We start from the raw sequence: 24,923 nt of genomic DNA, 5'->3' as shown, positions 1-24,923 counted from the left end.
TGAGTGTCAGTTTAATGCCTGTGTCAAATGGTGAAGGAGAATCACTGGAGGAAATGGCTACTCCTTTAAAGAATGGTGTCAGAGCAGTGGTAGAGGATGTGGAGAAGTGGGCGGGGCTATTTGGAGGGAGAGTTCAGAGTGAGAGACCTATGCAAAGTCAGAGTCCTTTACAGGCTTTTTATTCCCAGTCTCCACTCAGTCTTTATGCTGGATCAACACCACTCAGTGACCTGGAGAATGGACGTGAAGACCTTCTGGAGCTTTCTGTTCATGTCCCTCGCTACAAGTAAGATCCTGCTGCTTCTCTACTGGATGTTATTGTTGTCAGCTCCAAGAACAGGTCATTTAAGGTGGACAGAACAAAAAGTCAATACAAGGACATTGTGTATCATTTGTATCGACACGTCATTAAGTTTTGGTGCGGTCTAAACAACAACTGACAAGTTCTAGTTCTGTAAAGTAACTGGACGGTGAGAAACACAGGGACTTTCTGTTGCTTTATTAATTGATGTGTTGTTTCTTTTAGAGTGTTGGGGTCAAAAACTGATCCAGTCTGAAGCAGCGATCATTTCTCCTGGAGGATCTCATAAACTGACCTGTACAGCATCTGGACTAGACTTTGATAACTACTGGATGGGCTGGATTAGACAGGCTCCTGGAAAAGGCTTAGAATGGGTGGCAATCATAAGATATGACAGTGCTAGCAAGTACTACTCTCAATCTGTCCAAGGAAGATTCACCATCTCCAGTGACAACAGTAAAGACCAGCTGTATCTGGAGATGACGAGTGTGAAGGACACTGACACGGCGGTGTATTACTGTGCTCGACATCCACACTGACACAAGAGCTTACAGCGCTGTACAAGAACCCCTGCAGTGTGGAGGATGAAGGAGATGTAGTTCCTTCCACTTCTGTGTCTCTAATTAATAACACTCTCATTTCAATGTTTCAGCCACTAAAGATAACTCCATATATTGTTGATATATTGTTCATTTTAAAACACATACACTTCATCAGATACAGCAGAACAAGCTACAACAGAGTCTACTAAAGAGTCTTAGATGTAGCTTCAGTATTTCCGAACTTTTTCTCAGAACTGAAGTGAGACTTGAACTGATTTTCTCCTCTCTCTCAGAGTGTAAAGCCTTAAGTGTTGCTTATCTGTTGGGAACAGTTTTTGGTGAGACACCTGATCTCGTTCAGTTGTTATGAGCCCCATTTTCTCTCTCCGTCTTAAACACTGCACATTTTACTGGACATTAAGTAAGTAACAGGTGAGTGGTGGTGTTTTCTCAGTGCTGTAGAGGTGCAGTGTGTGATTTTGAATCTTGTTATATATTTGTTTGTGTGGTTTGTGTAAATGAATCTTATCATTTTCATGCACTTCTATGAGCCACTGAACTTGATGATACTGGGAAGAGCTTTGTGTTTACAAACATTTCACACCCTCCATGTTATCTCTCCCTGGAGAAATAAAATTCAGGCAGAAGTTAAGTGCTCAGTATCAGCCTCTAGGGGGCAGCTGTGCTTTATTGTAAAAGTTCACATTGAAAACCATTCAGTTCAGATTGTCCTTAAACTCTACCTCTGGAGATGGAGGACGTGTCTATGGATGAATAACTGTTTTAATACAGGTGCAAAAACAGTATAAACCACAAAAACAAATTATGGGATGGTGGAAGTCGTCCAGATGTGGTGTGGTCTAACGTCCACATTGTGTAACAAAGATTTACCAACATGTACCAATTAATCAGCTTCAGCTTTTTGTGCCATGAAAGTGTGAAATGCACACACTGTTACTGAAAATACCCGTCTGATATAGGGTTAGTTTTAGCTTTGTTAAATCCACCCAGAACATCTGGAATATCACTCATTAAAACCTGCTTTAGTTCTAGTCTTTCAGCCTTTTAACTTCACATCACCACTGTCTGAGCAAAACCTTCTATCTCCATTATTGCTGTTATTAATTGTATGATGAAATTTGTAAACACCAGCTTCCCTTGACGTTATGTGAGTGTCACAGTGACCAGGTCAATAGGTTTGTTCTAAAAGTGCTTGGAATGACACATTCCTCCATTGACTCACATTGAAAGTTGTTCATGTTTTTCTCCTGAAAAGTAACCATTTTGGAGAGAGGAGGTTGTCGTCTCACAGCAGCGATATGTAAATCACCCCTGACTCTCCTCATAAGAGCAGTGTGTCTCTCTGCAGCAGTGTCCATCCTCTAATCACAGCACAAACATGTTGTGTTCAGTTTCTCTGCTGCTGCTGACCGCTGCCTCGCGTGAGTGTTTCAGCTCAAGTCTCACTTCACTTCGTGTTATTCACTGCGTCAAACGTACTCAGATCTTTCTTCTTCTGCTCTTTCCACAGGTGTGTTCTGTGCTACTGAGATGATCCAGCCAGACTCAGTGGTCATCAGACCAGCAGAGACTCTGACCATCAACTGTAAAATTACTGGAGCTTCTATCACTGACAGCAGCAGTCATTATGCCACAAACTGGATCCGACAACCTGCAGGAAAAGCTTTAGAATGGATCAACCATATTAATTATGCTGGAGGCATAGCTGCTAAGGATTCACTGAAAAACAAGTTCACCATCTCTCGAGACACGTCCAGCAACACAGTAACTCTCCAAGGAAAGAATCTGGAGCCTGGAGACACAGCTGTGTATTACTGCGCACGAGACTCACACTGATACACAAAGACCACAGTGCTGTACAAAAACTGTTGATTAATTTTTAGTTATCCAGTGTGCAGACCTCGGCGTAGTGTTTTGTTGAAATAATGAGATGTGTACCTGAAGAAGATATAATTAAATAAGCAGCATATATTTTCCCCAAATTTGAATATCTTCTTTCAATATTAATAGTAATATCATGCTACGACAAATTCTAAGAACACAAAGGGAGTTTAAACCGCCCCCCAAACCCCTGACAAGTAACTTCCCTAAGTTACCCAAAGAAATTTATTCACACACACCACACACCCTGGCTTTTGAACTTCATGCTGGTAATAATTTGGATAGATACCAAAGGTGTCTGGTATGTCCATAAACACTCTGAAAGGTTAATTAATCAGACCCCAGTACAGGTTCCACCACTAGTCCATTTCAGATGCCCAGAGACGTGGAGAGTTCTGTAACTTCCACCATGCACTGTACCATATTAACGCATATTTGAACATGCAGCAATAAACAATTATTACTCACAATAGATTATTGAAGCATTCCTGAGAACATTCTGGAATTTTAATGCAGTGTTGTCTGAGGGATGGAAGGCCACAGGAACTTAATGATGTTTTTCTGAGCTTTTCACAAACAGATGTTTCCAGATATGATGATATGCACAGCAGAGGGCAAAACACATGAGAATCTTGCAGTGTCTTGTTCAGAATGTGGTGTTTAAACTTGAGGTTTATTTGCAGATTAATTTTTGACAGATACTTACCACTACAGCCTTTGTTGGAGGCCTCTTCCATCCCCAGATGTGATCTCATAATGACAACATCTGGGGATGGAAGAGGCCTCCAACAAAGGCTGTTTCCATGAAACCATGCCCAATGTCCAATATGTCTGTCAGTACTGTAAAACATCATTTCAGAGCTCAGGTATGATGTATAATGTGATGTAAATTAGAGGTGTGATGTATTATATTTGTAAAGGAAGCTTGCAGTGATAAATATAGTGCTGTGAAATCTCTGCTCCCCCCTGGTCCAAATTTTCAGAAAATCCACAAAACAATTCTTTGGTATGAGCTTTTGCATATTTTTGCCTGTGAAGGATGGGCTTATTGAAAATTTTCTTGAATACAAATACATCCAGTGCACCCCAGGGTCAGAGGGAAGTGATGATCTAATCCTGTGGTCATCAGTTTGTATGAAATCATGAGCGTCTTCAAAGGCATTATTCTCATCTCTGCACGTTTCATAGGTGAGGAGAATGAGCACCGATTGAACATGATTCTGGATTTTCTGATCTGTGAATTATTAATACGTCTTATTCCTGCAGGTGTTAGTGTTCAGACACTGACCGATTCTGAGCCGGTGGTCAAAAGTCCTGGAGGGTCTCACACACTGACCTGTACTGGCACTGGATTCACATTCACTAGCCACTGTATCGGGTGGATCAGACAGGCTCCTGGGAAAGCACTGGAATGGATTGCCCACATTTATGACAGCAGTAACATTTACTTTTCCTCAGCGCTGAAAGGACGATTCAGCATCTCCAGAGACAAAAGCCAAAGTCAAATCTACCTTCATTTAAACAGTCTGAGGAGTGAGGACACTGCTGTTTATTACTGTGCTCAATAGCCACAGTGACACTGGTCCTTATTGTGCTGAACAAAAACTTCCCAGCTGTGTTTATATCATTCTACCTCTGCCTTCCTTTAACAGACATGGCCATTCAGTACAGAATTATTACACACTCAAGAACAAACCACACTTCTCAAAGTGGGTGACTTGAGGATTCAACCCATTTAGGAACACTACTTTTAAACATCCGGATTGTTCACTGATTCATTCTCACTCATAGTCCTTACATTATTCAGAAGAGAAGATGTTTTTCAGCATCTTACAATGTTCCTTTTCTCAGCTGACTTTGCAGAGACGTTTCTGGGAATGAGGATTCTAGTACACCTCAGATATAGTGGGTACGGAAAGTACTCCGACCCCTTTAAATTTTTCACTCTTTGTTTCATTGCAGCCATTTGCTAAAATAAAAAAAAAGTAAATTTTATTTCTCATTAATGTACAATCACCACCCCATCTTGACAGAAAAAAACAGAAATGTAGAAATTTTTATCAATTTTTTAAAAAAGATAAACTGAAATTTCACATGGTTATAAGTATTCAGCCCCTTTGTTGTGACACTCATATTTAACCCACATGCTGTTCATTTCTTCTGATCCTCATTGAGATGGTTCTACTCCTTCATTGGAGTCCAGCTGTGCTTAATTAAACTGAATAGACCTGATTAGGAAAGGCACACGCCTGTCTATATAAGACCTCACAGCTCCCAGTGCAAATGAGAATCATGAGGTCAAAGGAACTGTCCAAGGAGCACAGAGACAGAATTGTGGCAAGGCAAAGATCTGGCCAAGGTTACAAAATAATTTCTGCAGCACTCAATGTTCCTAAGAGCACAGTGGCCTCCATAATCCTTAAATGGAAGAAGTTTGGGACGACCAGAACTCTTCCTAGACCTGGCTGTCCAGCCAAACTGAGCAATCATGAGAGAAGAACCTTGGTGAGAGAGGTAAAGAAGAACCCAAAGATCACTGTGGCTGAGCTCCAGAGATGCAGTAGGGAGATGGGAGAAAGTTCCACAAAGTCAACTATCACTGCAGCTCTCCATCAGTAGGAGCGTTTGGGGTGTTTTTCAGCTGCAGGGACAGGACGACTGGTTGCAATTGAAGGAACGATGAATGCGGCCAAGGACAGAGATCCTGGATGAAAACCTCTTCCAGAGTGCTCTGGACCTCAGACTGGGCAGAAGGTTCACCTTCCAACAAGACATTGACCCTAAGCACACAGCTAAAATAACAAAGGAGTGGCTTCAGAACAACTCTGTGACCATTCTTGACTGGCCCAGCCAGAGCCCTGACCTAAACCCAATTGAGCATCTCTGGAGAGACCTGAAAATGGCTGTCCACCAACGTTCACCATCCAGCCTGACGGAACTGGAGAGGATCTGCAAGGAAGAATGGCAGAGGATCCCCAAATCCAGGTGTGAAAAACTTGTTGCATCATTCCCAAGAAGACTCATGGCTGTACTAGCTCAAAAGGGTGTTTCTACTCAATACTGAGCAAAGGGTCTGAATACTTATGATCATGTGAAATTTCAGTTTTTCTTTTTTAATAAATTTGTAAAAATGATTTTTTTTCCTGTCAAGATGGGGTGGTGAGTGTACATTTAATGAGAAATAAAATTAGCTTTTTTTTTTTATTATTTTAGCCAATGGCTGCAATAAAACAGAGTGAAATTTAAAGGAGTCTGAATACTTTCCGTACCCACTGTACCTGCTCTTAAACACTAGGAGGCGATCTTACTTCACTCACACAATATACACCACTGGAAACCTCTCATGGATCACTGGATAAACAAATACCAGCTTCCTCCCACTGGACCTCTGTATTTAGGAGATCAGACTCTCTCTATTAAAGGGTGGAGAACAGAGAAGATCCCACAGCTCCAGCTTCAACCCACACTTCAACACCAACCATCTCTACATCTCTACTGCTCCTGCTGGCAGCTGCTTCCTGTCAGTTCCTCAGTAAACAACTGAGGTTGTTATGAGTGTCTTATGAGGGTTCTGGCCATTCCTTTACTGACCGTGGCTCAGTCTGGAGCCAAATGACATCACAAGGACAGATACATCTATCAATCTATTAACTATTGATCAGTGACTAAAAGCAGTGAGACCCTGGTACACACTCAGAAAAAAGTGTAGAGGAATTTTATTAGTCAGTGCAACTGCTCTTGAATTCAGAGAGAATTATAGATGATAACATATCAGACGTATTAACATCACAGCATTATCTTTACATTCAGACTAGAATTCCTCACACTCAATTACTGAAATGATCAGAGCATCTCCAACATTAGAAACAAACACAGATTCAGTCTAAAGACACTGTGAGGAATGCTGGGTAATGATCTGATTAATATATACTTCAGTATAAATGTACAGGAGGTCAGTGTTATAGTGGTAGTGTAGTCAGTACAGTAAAGTAATACTGAATCTCTCTTCCATTTTTCTGTCTTATATTAACAGTCCCCAGTGTCTCCGCAGCTCCACTGAACTCTACAAGGCCTTGAGTGTAACTGGTGTTTTATTCACAGTCCAGTAGCATCCACTCCTCCCTCATAAAGACCCTAAATCATCTCTAGTGCTACTGAGAAGCAGGGAGGTTAAGGTAATCACAATGAAAGGTCCAACAAGTTTTGTAGCGTAGTGGAATAACAGCATCGCAGTACAAGTGGAAGGCTGGGGTTTGATTCCCTGCTTGCTTAAACATCCCATATTACGCCTGTAAGAGCCTTCGGGCAAGACTCCTAATCATAAACACTGTCAGTCAGTGTGGATTAGACCACATCAGAGCCCAGTCCTCAGCAGCTCTGAATGGGTTTGGGATGAACTGGGGCCCTTCTGAAATGTCCATGATTTCTCTCTGCAGCTGTGTTTATTATCACTAATATCTGGGTTAATATTATTAGGCTAAGAGTGATGTCACTTCTGTAATTCTCCTGTGTATTTGAAATGGTCACAGTATGTGATGGATAAAGAAGAGAGAGGTCCTGCCACAGTCTCAGTTCTTTCCCAGTAGGGGGCGCTCAGAGTCTAATAAACTCAGTGCCACAGTTGACTTTGTTTACCTCAGTGGCTTCTTATGCAAATGTCTCAGTGAATGTGTTCTGTCCATAAAGAGAACAGCTGAAACTGTGGGTCTGGAGACAGACATCAACCAGAACCATGTTCCTCACATCTGTCGTCCTGCTCTTGACTGTACCATGTAAGTCTGCTCTGTATCAGCTCTGAGGTCGTCCTCACACAGTCTGAGTGGTCAGTAGCAGTGACCCATTAGGATTCCATTAGTTTAATAACAAATCATATCTGCTATGATTCTACTGGTGTTATTAATCTTTAGCTCTTGTGAGTTGAGTCAGTAGTTCTATTTAATGATGATGAGTGTTCACTCTGTTCTTCTACTCATCCTTTATGCTTTATGTCCATTGGCAGGTGTCCACTCTCAGGTTGTCCTCACACAGTCTGAACAGTCAGTAACACTGTCTCCAGGTAGATCCCACAAACTGACCTGTGCCTGCAGTGGGTTCAGTGTGGGTGACTACAGGATGCACTGGATCCGTCAGGCTCCTGGGAAAGGACTGGAGTGGATTGTTTACTATTATTCTGACTCTCATAAAAGCTCAGCCCAGTCAGTTCAGGGCAGGTTTACTGCGTCCAAGGACAGCTCCAATTTCTACCTGCACATGACTCAACTGAAGGCTGAAGACACTGCAGTGTATTACTGCGCTGGAGACGCACAGTGGTGGAACTCATACAGACAGCTGTACACAAACCCTGCAAGTGAAGAACAAAGCAGACATGGTCAGAAATAAGAGTCTGAGTAAAACTTTAGAGACAACATTGATGTTAAAGGTGTAATCATTTATTTTATCCTACAAAGTGCACCATAAAATTCGTATGAATATTATATTTTATAATTATCTATGAAGTCCAGCATCACATCAGATGAAGAATGAAATTACTTTGTTGTCCCTGAATGAACCAGTTTATTCTCCATAGAGTGGATATATAAGGGTATATGAGGGTGGTCAAATTGAAAGCAGAATTACTACAGAATCTATCATGCATCCAGGCCACTAGGTGTCAGTATGCGTTCTGTTTCATAACACGATGCAGGATCATTGGAGAACATTACAGTAAACACGACCTGTTATTGAACACTAGAGGCGATCTTCCTTCACTCACACAATATACACCATGGTGATGATGAATACTATTCAGACACTTTAAATAAACATTGCACAATCATTTCACTGCACCTTCTGTAAAGTTGGATTTCATTCATCCTTCAGTACATAATGCATCATCTACACAATGTTACTTCGTTTACATGTTTTATATTTCAATATGTATATATGGTTACAACTTCCACATCACATCTTTATGTAAATAATAACAACTGCACTTTATGTAAATAATCACAACTGCACTTTATGTAAATGATGTAAATAATGTAATATATTGCACTTCTGGTTAGATGCTAACTACATTTCATTGGCCCTGTACTTGTACTCTGCACAATGACAATAAAGTTGAATCTAATCTAATTTAATGGAGTCCTCTCACAGGTAACTAGATAAACTGACCCAGTCTGCTTCTGTGGTGGTCTGTCCATACCAGGCTCTGACCATCGACTGCAAAGTCTCGTTTTCAGTTACTAGCTATCACACAGGTTGGATCCGACAGCCTTCAGGAAAAGCTCTGGAGTGGATCGGATGGATCAGTAACAGTGGGGGCACAGCTTACAGTGATAAACTAAAAAACAAGTTCACTATCTCTAGAAACACTGGGACAAACACAATAACATTACGAGGACAAAGTCTGGACACTGGGGACACAGCTGTGTATTACTGCACCAGAGAGAGAGGCTCACAATGACACAAACTAACACACCCAGCTGTAGTGGAGTATGGACCGAATAAGAGTTCTTCATAAAAACTCTCCACTCTAACAAGGATTTTCGTTTTGCAACAGAATCCAACATTCCACAGGATTGTATGTGTGTGCGCAGACCCGTTTTAAAACACACACATGGACTCACTTAAAGCCTGCATCAAAGGACGCCTGGTTACGGCCAGATAACAAACCCATTTTATTATGTTTTTAGGCAAAAAGGAACTTCAAACAAAGTGGGATAACTATGAGTTACAATCCCGTTTTTACGACGAGTGGCACCTAAATGACGGAACGTTATCTCCTGACCAACTAACAGGTGGCCCCAAAAATTTGACCTTGCACTGAACTCCTGGAAACTCATCCACAAAGGACGAACAGCATGGATCAATGTCGACCCCAAGTGGACATTGGCGAAACTACGCCTCGCCCGAGGTTGCCCAAACAATAACGAAAATTAATCAAATTCTGATAAATATGTGTACGCAATATGTATGAATGTCACTCTTTGTGTCTCCAGATGAACATCTATCAACCAATGAAGTGATGTGTATTACTGTTTTCAATCATAAAAGAAACTTCTGTCTCTAACTAAGAAAACTTATTAACATCTTCTAACATAATATTGTAAATGGGACGTAAGCATGACATACCCAAAATTAAATTTTATGTAGATGTTTGATATTAATAATCCAGGACACTCATTGTGATATGTCACTAACATGTATAGGAAATTTCGGTATACACAAATTTTCTATCTTATTCTTTCTAGGATCTCTCTCTGATTTCTGCCTTCCCCCTTTCCTCTCTCGGGAAGCCAGTCACGTGAGCCTCGGACCCCGGATCCAATCAAAGGAAGGGCACCTCCCAATAAGGCGTGACCGCGCTACCTTTGAAAAGAGGGTGCCGACTCATTTTCTCGCTCTTACATATTTTCGCGCTCACGTTTTTCTCTTACGTTTTTTCTCTCTGAACATTCTCTGAACGCTCCCTTAACTTCCTCTTCTGAAGCTCTTAGCTTCCGCCTTACTCTCGCTACTTCTGCTTACTTCACGCGCTCTATCTTAAGCTATTTCTTTAAGTTCCAACCTCTCGAAGCGAGACGTTTCCTCTTCTCCATGCCGACGAACAAAGACTTTTGAAGGACCTCACTAAGCTCCCAGGAGATGTCTTGAGTTAGCTAGTGTGAAAGAAATTTATGAATACGTCGAGTGATTTGAATACCTTCTTTTCTTTTAATTGTGTTTATGTTTTATCTCCCAATCTAAGTTTAATCTCACGACTGATCAAAGCAGGTGAACTTATTTGTGGCCAGAGTAAGAAACACCACCGAGATAGAAGAAAGTCGTAGAATAAGTAAGCCTATTGAATCGATTTTCAGTTCTGGATCTGCAGGAACTAGCGAAACTTTTCGTCCAAAACGTCCATATGGTTGGACTCTCCTGCTCAGGACAGTGAGCCAAAGAGAGGATCCTGCCACCTGCGTCATTACGCTCCGAGTACGCCCGAGGCGACTCGACCGACGAAGAAAGAACTCCACGCTGACCCAGCCTGGAAACTTCCGCGGGAGAACTGTGGAACCAAGCGAGATGCCATCACTTCCAGGACCTCAGAGAGCCTCTGTACCCAACGAGTGGTGAGAATCGACGAAAAAGTAAGCTAAACCTACGCATTTCCAGAGCTGAAAATTGAATTAAGTCTCTTGATAAATTTATATGTTAATTAAACCTCAGTTAGCAACGCATTAGTCACAAGCCATAGTGCCTAGCTTATCTTTAAAGTCGAATCAGCTTCCCCTGCGTTGATGCCGTGAGATTTCAAGATTATGCTATGTTAAGTAAATATCCTTCTTCCTTTTGTTAATAAATACCTTCATTATTTGAAATCACAGTGTGTGGAGTCTGTTCATTAAGAGTCTGAAGATCCTGAAGATCTCACTTAGCTTGGCTATCATTCATTCTCAAACTAATTATTAACGTTTTAATTGCTTAAGCCAATTATAAACTTTAATTACTATCATTAGTCAAATATCAGTAATCATAAGAGTTTGAATAAGGTCAACGCTATAAACACAATATATAAATATATATCAAATATATATTCATATATTACGGTATATGCATCAACCATAGCATATTATCATTAGTATACTACACAGCTTACAAAAACAGTGAATCTGCACAGCAGCTGTAAAACACAGAGATGTGAATATCAATCCTTAACACTAGGGGACAATTATCCTTCACTTACTGCAGGACAATGCAACAGATTCTATTGGACAGATGTGTGTTTATGTAAATCCACATCTCTATTCTGTGCTGCAGATAAAAACAGTTAGCTATTGGTTAATGCTAATATCACTTCATCCCTCAGAAGTGGATCTGTCCATTTTCAGCCATTAAACATGATCTTCATGGGTCTAAGCTTTGCTCAGTGCTGTGTTGTTGTACTGATGATAACACAAGGTACGTTTGACTCAGAGTATGGTTCAAAATCTTCTGGATTGTTCTTAACTGTTTCTTGCTTGATTTTCCTCAGATGTTGTAATTGCTGACGTCCTTCTCGGCCAGTCTTCTGCTGAGGTGAAGAAACCTGGGGAGAGTGTGAACATCTCCTGTAAAATAAGTGGTTATACCATGAACAGCTATGACATGCACAGGATAAGTCAGAGACCAGGGAAAGCTCTGGAATGGATGGGATGGATGAACACTGGTACCAATGCTGCAACATATGCAGACTCCATTAAGGACCACTTTGTAATGACTGAAGACGTGTCCACGAGTACACAGTTCTTACAAGCCAAGAGTCTGAGGGTGGAGGACACTGCTGTTTATTACTGCGCTCGAGACCACAGTGATGGAGATGATGGAGCAGCTGAACAAAAACCACACACTGAACAAACTGAAGGTGTTCCTGTTCTTGTCCATATACAGGAAACCCACAGTGGGTGTCAGTTAACACTCCAACATCAACTTTACTCAGTAGGAATCTTAGTATTTTATTCCACAACCAGTTAAATTACAGTAACATTGCACAATAATTCTGTGATTTTATACACTTCATTGAAACTCCAAGATTTTAGCATACACACAGCAGTGGAACTGTGTTCCTTTCATGATGGAGCTCTGTCAAGTGCCTCTGGGAAAGATGAAGTGGTGGTGGTCATCCAGAGCTAATAATCCAACAACAGAACCCAGACACCCTTATGCTTCTGTCCAAATTTAATCAGAGCCCCACACCCATGTTCTAACATCTAATATAAGGACTCCCCACAGGAACAGAAGGATTTACTACAGGTCAATCACTGTCGATGGCATGTGAAGGACTGGCAACCCCTCCAGGGAGTATACCTGCCTTGCGTATATTGATTCCAGGTAGGCTCTGGACCCACCGCGACCCTAAACTGGATAAGCGGTTACAGATAATGAATGAATGAATGAAAATCACTATCGATGCTGTACCCATCAGGAAAAAAAAAATGTTGGACAAGCTCAAGTTTAAAATTGTGTGGACGTGCTGTATTTGTGACTCCTCTGGATGTCCATCCTGACCACTAGAGGGCAGCTGAGTACGACAGCTCTGACCTCACTAACTCCATGTGACTGAGTGACATTGTGAAAATGGAAATGACAGCGACAGTGGTTTAGAGCTGAAACTCAGCACTGATGAGGTCATTCTTACACTGTCTTTCTGTCCTTTATACAAAGTGACCTCACCGTCCTTTCTGTATGAAAACCAGCTTCTCCTGTCCACTGCACTGAAGACTGAGACAGTGTCTTCAACACAGCACCATGTTCTTCACATTTCTGCTGATGCTGACCACAGCAATGGCCTGTGAGTGTCTTTATGGACTGGAATACAGAATACTCCCATCACACACCACAGCATTTATCACTATGTCCAGCTGGAACTGAGCAGTTTGTTGACGCTAGAGATGAACAAGGCTATTAACCTTTGTCTTTCTTTTGCTGCCGGTGTGAAATGTGATGTTGATCTAGGGCAGCCCGGGTCAGGGGTCATAAAGTCAGGAGACTCTCTGACCCTCAGCTGTAAAATTTCTGGATATTCAGTTACTGATGATAACTACGCGACTTTACAGGGACAGAGGATGGAGCTTCAGGACACAGCTGTGTATTACTGCGCCCGCCGTAGACCCACACACATTCAAAACATCAGAGAGTCTGTACAAAAACAAAAAACAGATGTTGTGGACATTACTGGGTAGTTTTTCAGTCAATAACGGTGAGAAAAGCACAACATATTCAACAGAAAAAGAGCAGAAACCAAACATTTTCACAGAATATTACACAGAAGTCTTAACATCCCCAAATAATTACCTGCAAACAATACTGAATATTTAAAGCTTCTCTCTTTGAGGGAGAGAAGAAAATCAAGCCCCACTCTCGCCTCAGATCCAAACAAATCCTGTATGTAATCCTCTCAAGACCATGTTCACACTTTTAATCCAGTACACCTTAATTTGTAAAATTCAGAAGATACTTCCTCACCATTTGCTAGCTCTCTGGTCTGTTTGTGCACTGGGAAATAGTTTGTTTTTATACGGAGCCCCGAAACCATTAATGGCAAAAAGTGTCTCTGTCCAAAAAGGCTCAGAAGTTTATATCCTCCACTGCCCACTCCACTGTGGCTAAGACACAGCATCTGGAGGCATTTGGAAGGTGGCAAAATATGACAAAGATACAGTTGGCTACTTACTCAAACATACTGTTCCACATTAAAGGAGTTTCTGAATAAAAACACACAGTAGGCACAATTTGTTCTGCTGTGACAACAGTAGCTATAAAGAATTGTCTACATTTTCTTTCACTATGAGGACAGAGTCAACACTGTGGGTCCGAAAAGATGTAGAGCTCTCAGGAAGCTTTAACTGAGGACAGGAAATAGACACACAAGATGATAATTTCCAAATTGAACAAATAACCTGCTGGTGTTCTCAGAAACATCAATTGTCTGAATCCAAGAAATGTAGTGCATTCACTGAATGAACCAATTTATACTCCATAGAGTGGGTCCATCAAATGGGGGTGGGCATGTTTATATTAAGTGTAGTGCAGAGTCTGATATATTCAGGTCACTAGGTGTCAGTATAATGTATGTGTCGTACGGTGAAGAAGAATCACTGGAGGAAACGTCTGCTCCTTTAAAGAATGGTGTCAGAGCAGTGGTAGAGGATGTGGAGAAGTGGGCGGGACTGTTTGGAGGGGGTCTTCAGAGTGAGAGACCTATGCAAAGTCAGAGTCCTTTACAGGCTTTTTATTCCCAGACTCCACTCAGTCTTTATGCTGGATCAACACCACTCAGTGACCTGGAGAATGGACGTGAAGACCTTCTGGAGCTTTCTGTTCATGTCCCTCACTACAAGTAAGATCCTGCTGCTTCTTTACTGGATGTTATTGTTGTCAGCTCCAAGAACATTGTCATTTAAGGTGGACAGGACAAAAAGTCAATACAAAGACATTGTGTATCATTTGTATCGACACGTCATGAAGTTTTGGTGCGGTCTAAACAACAACTGACATGTTCTAGTTCTGTAAAGTAACTGGACGGTGAGAAACACAGGGACGTTCTGTTGCTTTATTAATTGATGTTTTGTTTCTTTTAGAGTGTTGGGGTCAAACGCTGATCCAGTCTGAAGCAGCGGTCATTTCTCCTGGAGGGTCTCATAAACTGACCTGTACAGCATCTGGACTAGACTTTGATGGCCGCTGGATGTACTGGATTAGACAGGCTCCTGGAAAAGGCTTAGAATGGGTCGCAACTATAACGGGTGACAGCAGTAGCAAGCACTACTCTCAATCTGTCCAAGGAAGATTCACCATCTCCAGAGACAACAGTAAAGACCAGCTGTATCTGGAGATGACGAGTGTAAAGGATACTGACACGGCGGTGTATTACTGTGCTCGAGACCCACACTGACACAAGAGCTTACAGCGCAGTACAAGAACCCCTGCAGTGTGGAGGATGAAGGAGATGTAGTTCCTTACATTTCTGTGTCTCTAGGCAATGCAAGTTCATTTATAGGAGTTCGTTTAAAATGGTTTACAGAATCAAAATGAACTGTAAAAAAACAATTTATATTTATTTCAATGTTAATTTTTAAAGTGTATCATCAGAGCAGAGCAGAGCAGGCTACAGTCGAGTTTACTAACACAATGTCAATTTTTATATTTAATACAAAAAAATTTTGATTATTTATTGTGGCCAGCCTAAGGCACACCTGTGCAGTTCATTGTATATAAAGAAATGTAATAAGTGTAAGGGCAGTGAGCGTTTGGCGAGTGGTCACTTTTGTGCATGACCCCATCACACTGTCCCTACAGCACAGAGACAGGCTCTGGATTTAAAAACATCTGAGTAATAACTGGTAAACATTTTGAAGAAAAAAAAGGGTGGATTATATGAAAGTCAAAGTGAAAAAACTAAAATTAAAAAAACAGAAGAACCTCTCCAGAGAATGGGGACTGAACATATTTTCTGCTTAAAAACAGTCAAAAGAGGATTCAGAATTTCTTCTTATATTTGCTTCATCTCTCAGATCAGAGCGGCTCCCTCTTGTTTGTGCTAACTCTTCTTAGCATTCTTTTTTCCTCTTATTTTTGAGTTGAGCTAAACCCATTTTTTTCCCTTAATTTCTGAAGCCTCATTAAACCACCAGTCAAACATCAACCAAGGAATGACAGAGGTGTACTGTTTGCCACAGTCTTAAAAGCAGGAACCAGCAGGTACATCTAGTTGGCACTAATTACCCCTTATTCTGGGACATTGAGTCTCCCAGAGTATCGGTGCCTCCCTTCCATTGCCCCCTGCTGGCAGCCGGAGGCACAATCTGACCCTTACATTCCCAGAAGTATTGTTTAGTCAGATCTAGTCAAGTCTAGAACTTTACAGTTTTTCTGTAAAATCATTACAAATGTGTTCTGTTATCTAGAACTAGAACTAAATTATCTAGATAATTTGAGATAAAACAGCATGGCCAAGCATGGTAGTGTAGATGAGACAATCACTAACTGCTGAGGATGTTATAGTGCACTTTCTAATATAGCGTGGCTGTGGACAGATATCAAAGTTTAACCCAATTTCATATATGATTAGATGGTGATCAGAGATGGTCTCATGTAGCGAGAGATTGGATAGATTCTTTATCTTAATGCCCCGTGTTAACACTAGGTCCAATATGTGTTTGCATTGATGAGTGGGCCCAGTAACATTCTGAGTGAACCCTAGCGCATCCAAAATTGATTCAAATGCAATTTTAAGTGGATCATGATCCTTCTCAAAGTGAATATTGAAATCACCAACAATTAAAAGTGCTTGGAATTACATGTATCTCCATTGACTCACATTGAAACTTGTTCATGTTTTTCTCCTGAAAAGTAGCCATTTTGGAGAGAGGAGGTTATAGTCTCACAGCAGTGATATGCAAATCACCCTTGACTCTCCTCATAAGAGCAGTGTGTCTCTCTGCAGCAGTGTCCATCCTCTAAACACAGCACAAACATGTTGTGTTCAGTTTCTCTGCTGCTGCTGACCACTGCCTCAAGTGAGTCTTTCAGCTCAAGCCCCACTTCACTTCGTCTTATTCACTGCTTCAAACGTACTCAGATCTTTCTTCTTCTGCTCTTTCCACAGGTGTGTTCTGTGCTACTGAGATGATCCAGCCGGACTCAGTGGTCATCAGACCAGCAGAGACTCTGACCATCAACTGTAAAATTACTGGAGCTTCTATCACTGACAGCAGCAGTCATTATGGAACAGCTTGTATCCGACAACCTTCAGGAAAAGCTTTAGAATGGATCAACCTCATTTATTATGATGGGGATATACGTGCTAAAGATTTACTGAAAAACAAGTTCACCGTCTCTCGAGACACGTCCAGCAACACATTAACTCTCCAAGGAAAGAATCTGGAGCCTGGAGACACAGCTGTGTATTACTGCACACGAGAGTCACACTGATACACAAAGGCCACAGTGCTGTACAATAACTACTCACCTACACTCCACACCATGAAGAAGTGTGAACAGTGCTGGAAGTGTACTGGAAGTGGTCGCCAATACTCCCCTATGTCACACACACCCACCCACACACACACACACGCACTGGGTTTTTTAACCTTATGGCAGTAAAAGTTCAGATGCATGTTGTATTTTACCCAGAAAACCACTGATGTCCATTATTTACAGAACCCCTCTGAAAGGTTGGTTAATCGGACCCCAGTATATGTTCCAACACATGAGTCCATTTGAAATAAGCTCCAGCCCAGAGTGGTTAGTCATTGTGACTTATGGCTTCCACCGTGCATACTACAGTCTTAACTTGCATTTGAACACAGCAATGTAAATATGGTAACTGACAATGTATTAATGATAAAGCAGCGGTGTCTGAGGTTTGGAATGTTACACAAACACAGTGTTTAACTGTTTAAGGACACTTTCCGTATTCAGTAACAAAATAGTGACACATCTACACTCATCAAGATCCTGCCTTTCCTGAATGTTCTTATTTCCCATAGAAGTTCTGATCTGGTGACATTACCTCCAACATTCTCTGAATAACATCATCCACACAGTGTCCCTCAGCAATGTTCCAACAGCTAGTGTAAAGACTTCACAGAGAAACAGAAGCTCTTACTGCAGGAAAGTCCTTATTGATGCCCTTGTTGTGCAAATAATTTTTGGACGAGCTAAACTCTGATATGGTGTGGACATGCTGTATTTGTGACTCTTCTGGATGTCCATCCTGACCACTAAAGGGCAGCTGAGTATGACAGCCGTGACCTCATTAAAGTCTTTGAGGGAGAGAAGAAAATCAAGCCCCACTCTCGCCTCAGATCCAAACAAATCCACAACTGTGTGTAATCCTCTCACACATGTTCACACTTTTAATCCTATACACATTTTTTTTTTTTTGTAAAATTCAGAAGCTACTTCCTCACCATTTGCTAGCCCTGTGGTCTGTTTGTGCGCTGGAAAATAGTTTGTTTTTATACGGAGTGCCGAATCCATTAAGGCAAGGCAAGGCAAGGCAAGTTTATTTATAGAGCACCTTTCATACAGAAGCAATTCAAAGTGCTTTACAGAAAAAAAAATTAAATTAAAAACCAGAGTAAAATCATAAATTTCCAATAAGACAATTACATAAAAAGAGTAAAATGATTAAAAAAATTTAAAATGACAATAAATGAAAAGAAATAAAAGAGATAAAATGCCGTTACAGAAAAGTGCAGAACATTTTAAACTGTTTGAGCTGTAAGCCTGCTCAAACAGGAGTGTTTTAAGCCTTGATTTAAATGTGTCTAACGTTGGGGCACTTCTAATATTCTCCAACAGCTGGTTCCATTTGAAAATGGCATAGTAGCTAAACGCTGCCTCTCCATGTTTAGTTTTGACCTGAGGCAGGACAACAAACTAAGTCAACAAACTAAGTGTCTCTGTCCAAAAAGGCTCAGAAGTTTATATCCTCCATTGCCCACTCTGCCGTGGCCAAGACACAGCATCTGGAGGCATTTGGAAGGTGGTGAAATATGACAAAACTACAGTTGGCTACTTACTCAAACACACTGTTCGACCTTAAATAAGTTTCTGAATAAAAACACACAGTAGGCAAATTTTCGTCTGCTGTGACAACAGTAGCTCTCCAGAATTGTCTACATTTTCTCTCACTCTGAGGACAGAGTCAACATTGTGGCTCTGAAAGGATGTGAAGCTGTCAGGAAGATCTAACTGAGGACAGGAAATAGACACACAAGATGATCATTTCCAAAACAAAAAAACACCTGCTGGTGTTCTCAGAAACATCAATTGTCTGAATCCAATAATTGTACTGCATTCACTGAATGAACCAGTTTATACTCCATAGAGTGGGTCCAGCACACGGGGGTGGGCATGTTTATATTAAGTGTAGTGCAGAGTCTGATATATTCAGGTCACTAGGTGTCAGTATAACGTCTGTGTCGTATGGTGAAGGAGACTCACTGTAGGAAATGGCTGCTCTTTTAAAGAATGGTGTCAGAGCAGTGGCAGAGGATGTGGAGAAGTGGGCGGGGCTATTTGGAGGGGGACTTCAGAGTGAGAGACCTATGCAAATATCAGAGTCCTTTACAGCCTTTTTATTCCCAATCTCCACTCAGCCTTTATGCTGGATCAACACCACTCAGTGACCTGGAGAATGGACGTGAAGACCTTCTGGAGCTTTCTGTTCATGTCCCTCACAACAAGTAAGATCCTGCCGCTTCTCTATTGGATGTTATTGTTGTCAGCTCCAAGAACAGGTCATTTAAGGTGGACAGAACAAAAAGTCAATACAAGGACATTGTGTATCATTTGTATCGACACGTCATGAAATTTTGGTGCGGTCTAAACAACAACTGAAATGTTCTAGTTCTGTAAAGTAACTTTTTTAATTGATGTATTGTTTCTTTCAGAGTGTTGGGGTCAAACGCTGATCCAGTCTGAAGCCGTAGTCATTTCTTCTGGAGGGTCTCATAAACTGACCTGTACAGCATCTGGACTGGACTTTGATGGCTACAGGATGCACTGGATTAGACAGGCCCCTGGAAAAGGCTTAGCATGGGTTGTAGCTATTAACAGTGACAGCAGTGGCAAATACTACTCTCAATCTGTCCAAGGAAGATTCACCATCTCCAGAGACAACAGTAAAGACCAGCTGTATCTGGAGATGACGAGTGTGAAGGACACTGACACGGCGGTGTATTACTGTGCTCGAGACCCACACTGACACAAGAGCTTACAGGGCTCTACAAGAACCCCTGCAGTGTGGAGGATGAAGGAGACGTTGTTCCTTCTATTTCTGTGTCTCTAATTAATAACACTGTAATTTCAATGTCTCGCCGACTAAAATTAACATAATATATTGTTGATATATTGTTCATTTCAAAATACATACACTTCATCAGTTACAGCAAATGAGCTTCTCCTGTCCACTGCACTGGAGACTGAGGCAGCGTCTTCAACACAGCACCATGTTCTTCACATTTCTGCTGATGCTGACCACAGCAGTGACCTGTGAGTGTCTTTATGGACTGGAATACAGACAACTCCCATCACACACCACAACATTTATCACTGTGTCCAGCTGGAAGTGAGTAGTTTGTTGACGCTGGAGATGAACAAGGCTATTAACCTTTGTCTTTCTTTTGCTGCAGGTGTGAAATGTGATGTTGATCTAGGGCAGCCCGGGTCAGTGGTCATAAAGCCAGGAGACTCTCTGACCCTCAGCTGTAAAGTGTCTGGATATTCAGTTACTGATGATAGCTACGCGACTGGTTGTTTATTTTAAAATACATACACTTCATCAGTTACAGCAGAACAAGCTACAATGGAGTCTACTAATGAATCTCAGATGTTGCTTCAGCATTTCTGAACTTTTTCTCAGATCTAAAGTGAGACTGGAGCTGGATTTTCTCCTCTCTCTCAGAGTGTAAAGCTTAATCTGTTAATCTGTTGGGAACAGTTTCTGGTGAGACACCTGATCTTGTTCAGTTGTTATGAGCCCCATTTTCTCTTTACGTCTTGAACACTGCAATTTTTACTGGACATTAAGTAAGTAACAGCTGAGCGGTGGTGTTTTCTCAGTGCTGTAGAGGGGCAGTGTTTAATTTTGAATCTTGTTATATATTGTTTGTGTGGTTTGTGTATTGTCCTTAATCTCTACCTCTGGAGATGGAGGATGTGTCTATGGAGGAGTAACTGCTTTAATACAGATGCAAAAACAGTATAAACCACAAAAAAAACTAATTATGGGATGGTGGAAGTCGTCCAGATATGGTGTGGTCTAACATCCAAGGCATCCACATATACCAACATGTACCAATTAATCAGCTTCAGGTTTTTGTGCCATGAAAGTGTGAAATGCAAGGCAAGGCAAGGCAAGGCAAGTTTATTTATAGAGCACCTTTCATACAGAAGCAATTCAAAGTGCTTTACAGAAAAAGAAATTACATTAAAAGCCAGAGTAAAATCATAAATTCCAATAAGACAATTACATAAAAAGAGTAAAATGATTAAAATGATTAAAACAATTTAAAATGACAATAAATGAAAAGAAATAAAAGAAATAAAATGCCGTTACAGAAAAGTGCAGAATATTTTAAACTGAGCTGTAAGCCTGCTCAAACAAGAGAGTTTTAAGTCTTGATTTAAATGTGTCTAACGTTGGGGCACTTCTAATATTCTCAGACAGCTGGTTCCATTTAAAAGTGGCATAGTAGCTAAATGCTGCCTCTCCATGTTTAGTTTTGACCCGAGGCAGGACTAACTGACTAGTTCCTAAAGATCTGAGATCTCTGCTCGGCTCATATCTCTGTAGCAGATCTGATAAATACGCTGGTCCTACCCCATTGAGACATTTATAAACCAGTAATAACACCTTAAAGTCTATTCTATAACAGACTGGTATCCAGTGTAAGGATTTGAGGATGGGGGTGATATGATCTCTTCTTTTGCTCCGAGTGAGAACTCTGGCAGCTGCATTTTGAATCAGCTGAAGCTGTTTAATGGTCTTTTTTGGAAGTCCAGCTAAGAGACCATTACAGTAATCAATCCTGCTAGAAATAAAAGCATGGATAAGTTTCTCCAGGTCTGGTTTAGTCAGAAAATCTCTAATCTTACTGATGTTCTTAAGATGGTAAAATGCTGATCTAGTAACCGCTTTAATATGACTACTAAAACTGAGATCTGAGTCCATTGATACACCAAGGTTGCGAGCCAGTTCTTTAGATTTGAGGGCTCTCGAGTCCAGATACGTAGCCAATCTTTGTCTCTCAGTGCTATTCCCAAATAGTATAATCTCAGTTTTATCTTTATTCAGCTGCAGAAAATTGTGTCCCATCCAGTTTGTGATGTGTTCAAGGCACTTGCTTAATAAGTCAACTGGGCCAGAGTCGTTTGGGGACAGGGCCATGTAAATCTGAGGATCATCTGCATAGCTGTGATAGGACAGCCCATAGTTCTGTAGAATCTGGCCAAGAGGAAGCATATATAAATTAAATAAAAGTGGACCAAGAATAGAGCCCTGGGGGACACCACAGGTTACTGGCATGTTCTCTGAAATATTATTTTCTATTTCTACAAAGTAGTTCCTGCCTTCCAGGTAAGAAATGAACCACTTCAGGACTGTTCCTGAGAGTCCAACCCAGTTTGCGAGTCTATCTATAAGAATCTTATGGTCAATGGTATCAAAGGCAGCACTAAGGTCAAGAAGTAATAGAAGAGATACCTTTCCAGCCTCTGTATTTAAGCGGATGTCATTAATTACCTTGATTAGAGCAGTCTCAGTGCTGTGATTAGACCGGAACCCGGACTGGAATTTGTCTAGGCTACTGTTTATGGACAAGAAACTAGTGATTTGCCTGAAAACTATTTTCTCAATGATTTTTCCCATGAACGGTAGATTAGAAATTGGCCTGTAGTTACTTATCAGAGAAGATTCTAAATTTTTCTTTTTTAGAAGAGGCTTTACAACTGCAGTTTTTAGTGAGCTCGGAAAACCCCCCGACATGAGTGAGGTGTTTACAATGTGGAGTATGTCTGGTGCTATAGTGTGAAACACACTCTTTAAAAAATTGGTTGGTAGTGTGTCAAGACTGCAAGTGGATGATTTGAGATGATTAACTGTGTCAGTTAAAATATTACTATCAACAGTACTGAACTCTGACATTTTAACTAAGGAGTTTTTATGAGGTGATGGAGAGGGTACAGACTCATTGTTGGATATAGATGTACTAATCGCTTGTCTGATATTCTGGATTTTAGTGTTAAAAAAGAATGCAAACTCATTACATCTCTCAGTTGATACTAATTCAGGGGCCATTGGTGTGGGTGAGTTAGTAAGTCTGTCGACCACGGTGAAGAGGATTTTGCTGTTGTTAGTGTTATTGTTGATGATGCTAGAGAAATAGGATTGTCGTGTTTTGCATATTGTCGCGTTGTATTGACGTAGCCTATCTTTGTAGATTTCTTTGTGAATATGAAGACTTGTTTTACGCCATCTGCGTTATGCCTTGCAACACTCCCTCTTTTGGATTTGAACAACAGAAGCATTTCTCCATGGTGCTTTCTGTTTGCAAGACAAGGCCTTCATTTTAACTGGCGCAATCTCATCCATTACACTGACAATTTTTGTATTAAAACTATTCAGCAAATCATCAACAGAGTTGGATCGTTCACATGGTGTAGTGCACAATTTACTCATGAAAAGTGTAGCTGTGCAGTCCTTTATAATCCTTTTCTTGACACAAACTCTTCTATCTCTGATGACTGGTGAGGCCCACATATCAAAGAACACACAGTAGTGATCTGACAGTGCGACGTCCTTCACAGTCACTGATATGTTGAGACTCTTTGAGATAACAATATCCAGCGTGTGACCATGACAATGAGTACTCCCTGTAACATGCTGTGAAAGATCAAAAGAGTCCAATATGGCAAGTAGTTCCTTGGCAAAACAGTCCTTGGGATTGTCGATATGTATGTTAAAGTCACCAGCAATAACAAAATGGTCAAAGTCTGTAGAAATAAAGGACAGCATCTCTGTAAATTCATCAATAAAATTAGCGCTGTACTTCGGAGGCCTGTAGACAGTTACTAGTAATATCTGTGGTGTCCCTTTCAAAACTACACAGAGATTCTCAAATGTTGTGAAGTCTCCAAATGATAACTGCTTGCACTGAAAAGAACCATGGAACAAAGCAGCTAGACCTCCACCTTTTCTGCTGGCACGAGATGCATTTAAAAAATGAAAATCTGGAGGAGCCGACTCCAATAAAACAGTTGCAGCACTACATTCATTTAGCCAAGTCTCAGTTAAAAGTATAAAATCAAGCCCATGTGCTGTAATAAAATCATTAATTAAGTGTAATGCACACACTGTTACTGAAAATACCCGTCTGATATAGGGTTAGTTTTAGCTTTGTTAAATCCACCCAGAACATCTGGAACATCACTCATTAAAACCAGCTTTAGTTCTAGACTTTCAGCCTTTTAACTTCACATCACCACTGTTTGAGCAAAACCTTCTATCTCCATTATTGCTGTTATTAATTGTATGATGTAATTTATAAATACCAGCTTCCCTTGACATTATGTGAGTGTCACAGTGACCAGGTCAATAGGTTTGTTCTAAAAATGCTTGGAATGACACATTTCTCCATTGACTCACATTGAAAGTTGTTCATGTTTTTCTCCTGAAAAGTAGCCATTTTGGAGAGAGGAGGTTGTCGTCTCACAGCAGCGATATGCAAATCACCCCTGACTCTCCTCATAAGAGCAGTGTGTTTCTCTGCAGCAGCGTCCATCCTCTAAACACACCACAAACATGTTGTGTTCAGTTTCTCTGCTGCTGCTGACCACTGCCTCGCGTGAGTCTTTCAGCTCAAGCCCCACTTCACTTTGTCTGATTCACTGCTTCAAACGTACTCAGATCTTTCTTCTTCTGTTCTTTCCACAGGTGTGTTCTGTGCTACTGAGGTGATCCAGCTGAACTCAGTGGTCATCAGACCAGCAGAGACTCTGACCATAAACTGTAAAATTACTGGAGCATCTATTACTGACAGCAGCAGTCATTATGGAACAGCTTGGATCCGACAACCTGCAGGAAGAGCTTTAGAATGGATCAACACCATTTATTATGACGGGAGCATAGCTGCTAAGGATTCACTGAAAAACAAGTTCACCATCTC

The 24,923-nt window shown here is 41.0% G+C and overlaps 3 gene segments (V, D, J or C); all 3 read left to right on the top strand.

Annotated features, from left to right (window-relative positions):
- The first annotated feature begins 237 nt into the window (after positions 1-237).
- Positions 238-840, top strand: LOC136665235 (immunoglobulin heavy variable 3-7-like). The segment is given in 2 exon segments: positions 238-286; positions 527-840. Coding segments are annotated over 2 exon segments (363 nt in total).
- Positions 841-2,242: 1,402 nt separating this feature from the next.
- Positions 2,243-2,700, top strand: LOC136665234 (immunoglobulin heavy variable 2-26-like). The segment is given in 2 exon segments: positions 2,243-2,285; positions 2,375-2,700. Coding segments are annotated over 2 exon segments (369 nt in total).
- Positions 2,701-19,208: 16,508 nt separating this feature from the next.
- Positions 19,209-19,963, top strand: LOC136665232 (Ig heavy chain V region 6.96-like). The segment is given in 2 exon segments: positions 19,209-19,293; positions 19,650-19,963. Coding segments are annotated over 2 exon segments (399 nt in total).
- Positions 19,964-24,923: the final 4,960 nt, after the last annotated feature.

The sequence above is a fragment of the Hoplias malabaricus genome, chromosome 13, assembly GCF_029633855.1.
Source record: "Hoplias malabaricus isolate fHopMal1 chromosome 13, fHopMal1.hap1, whole genome shotgun sequence".
Taxonomy (NCBI): Eukaryota; Metazoa; Chordata; class Actinopteri; order Characiformes; family Erythrinidae; genus Hoplias; species Hoplias malabaricus.
Note: the sequence above shows the minus strand (reverse complement) of the source record. Positions and strands in the feature narration are given on the sequence as shown.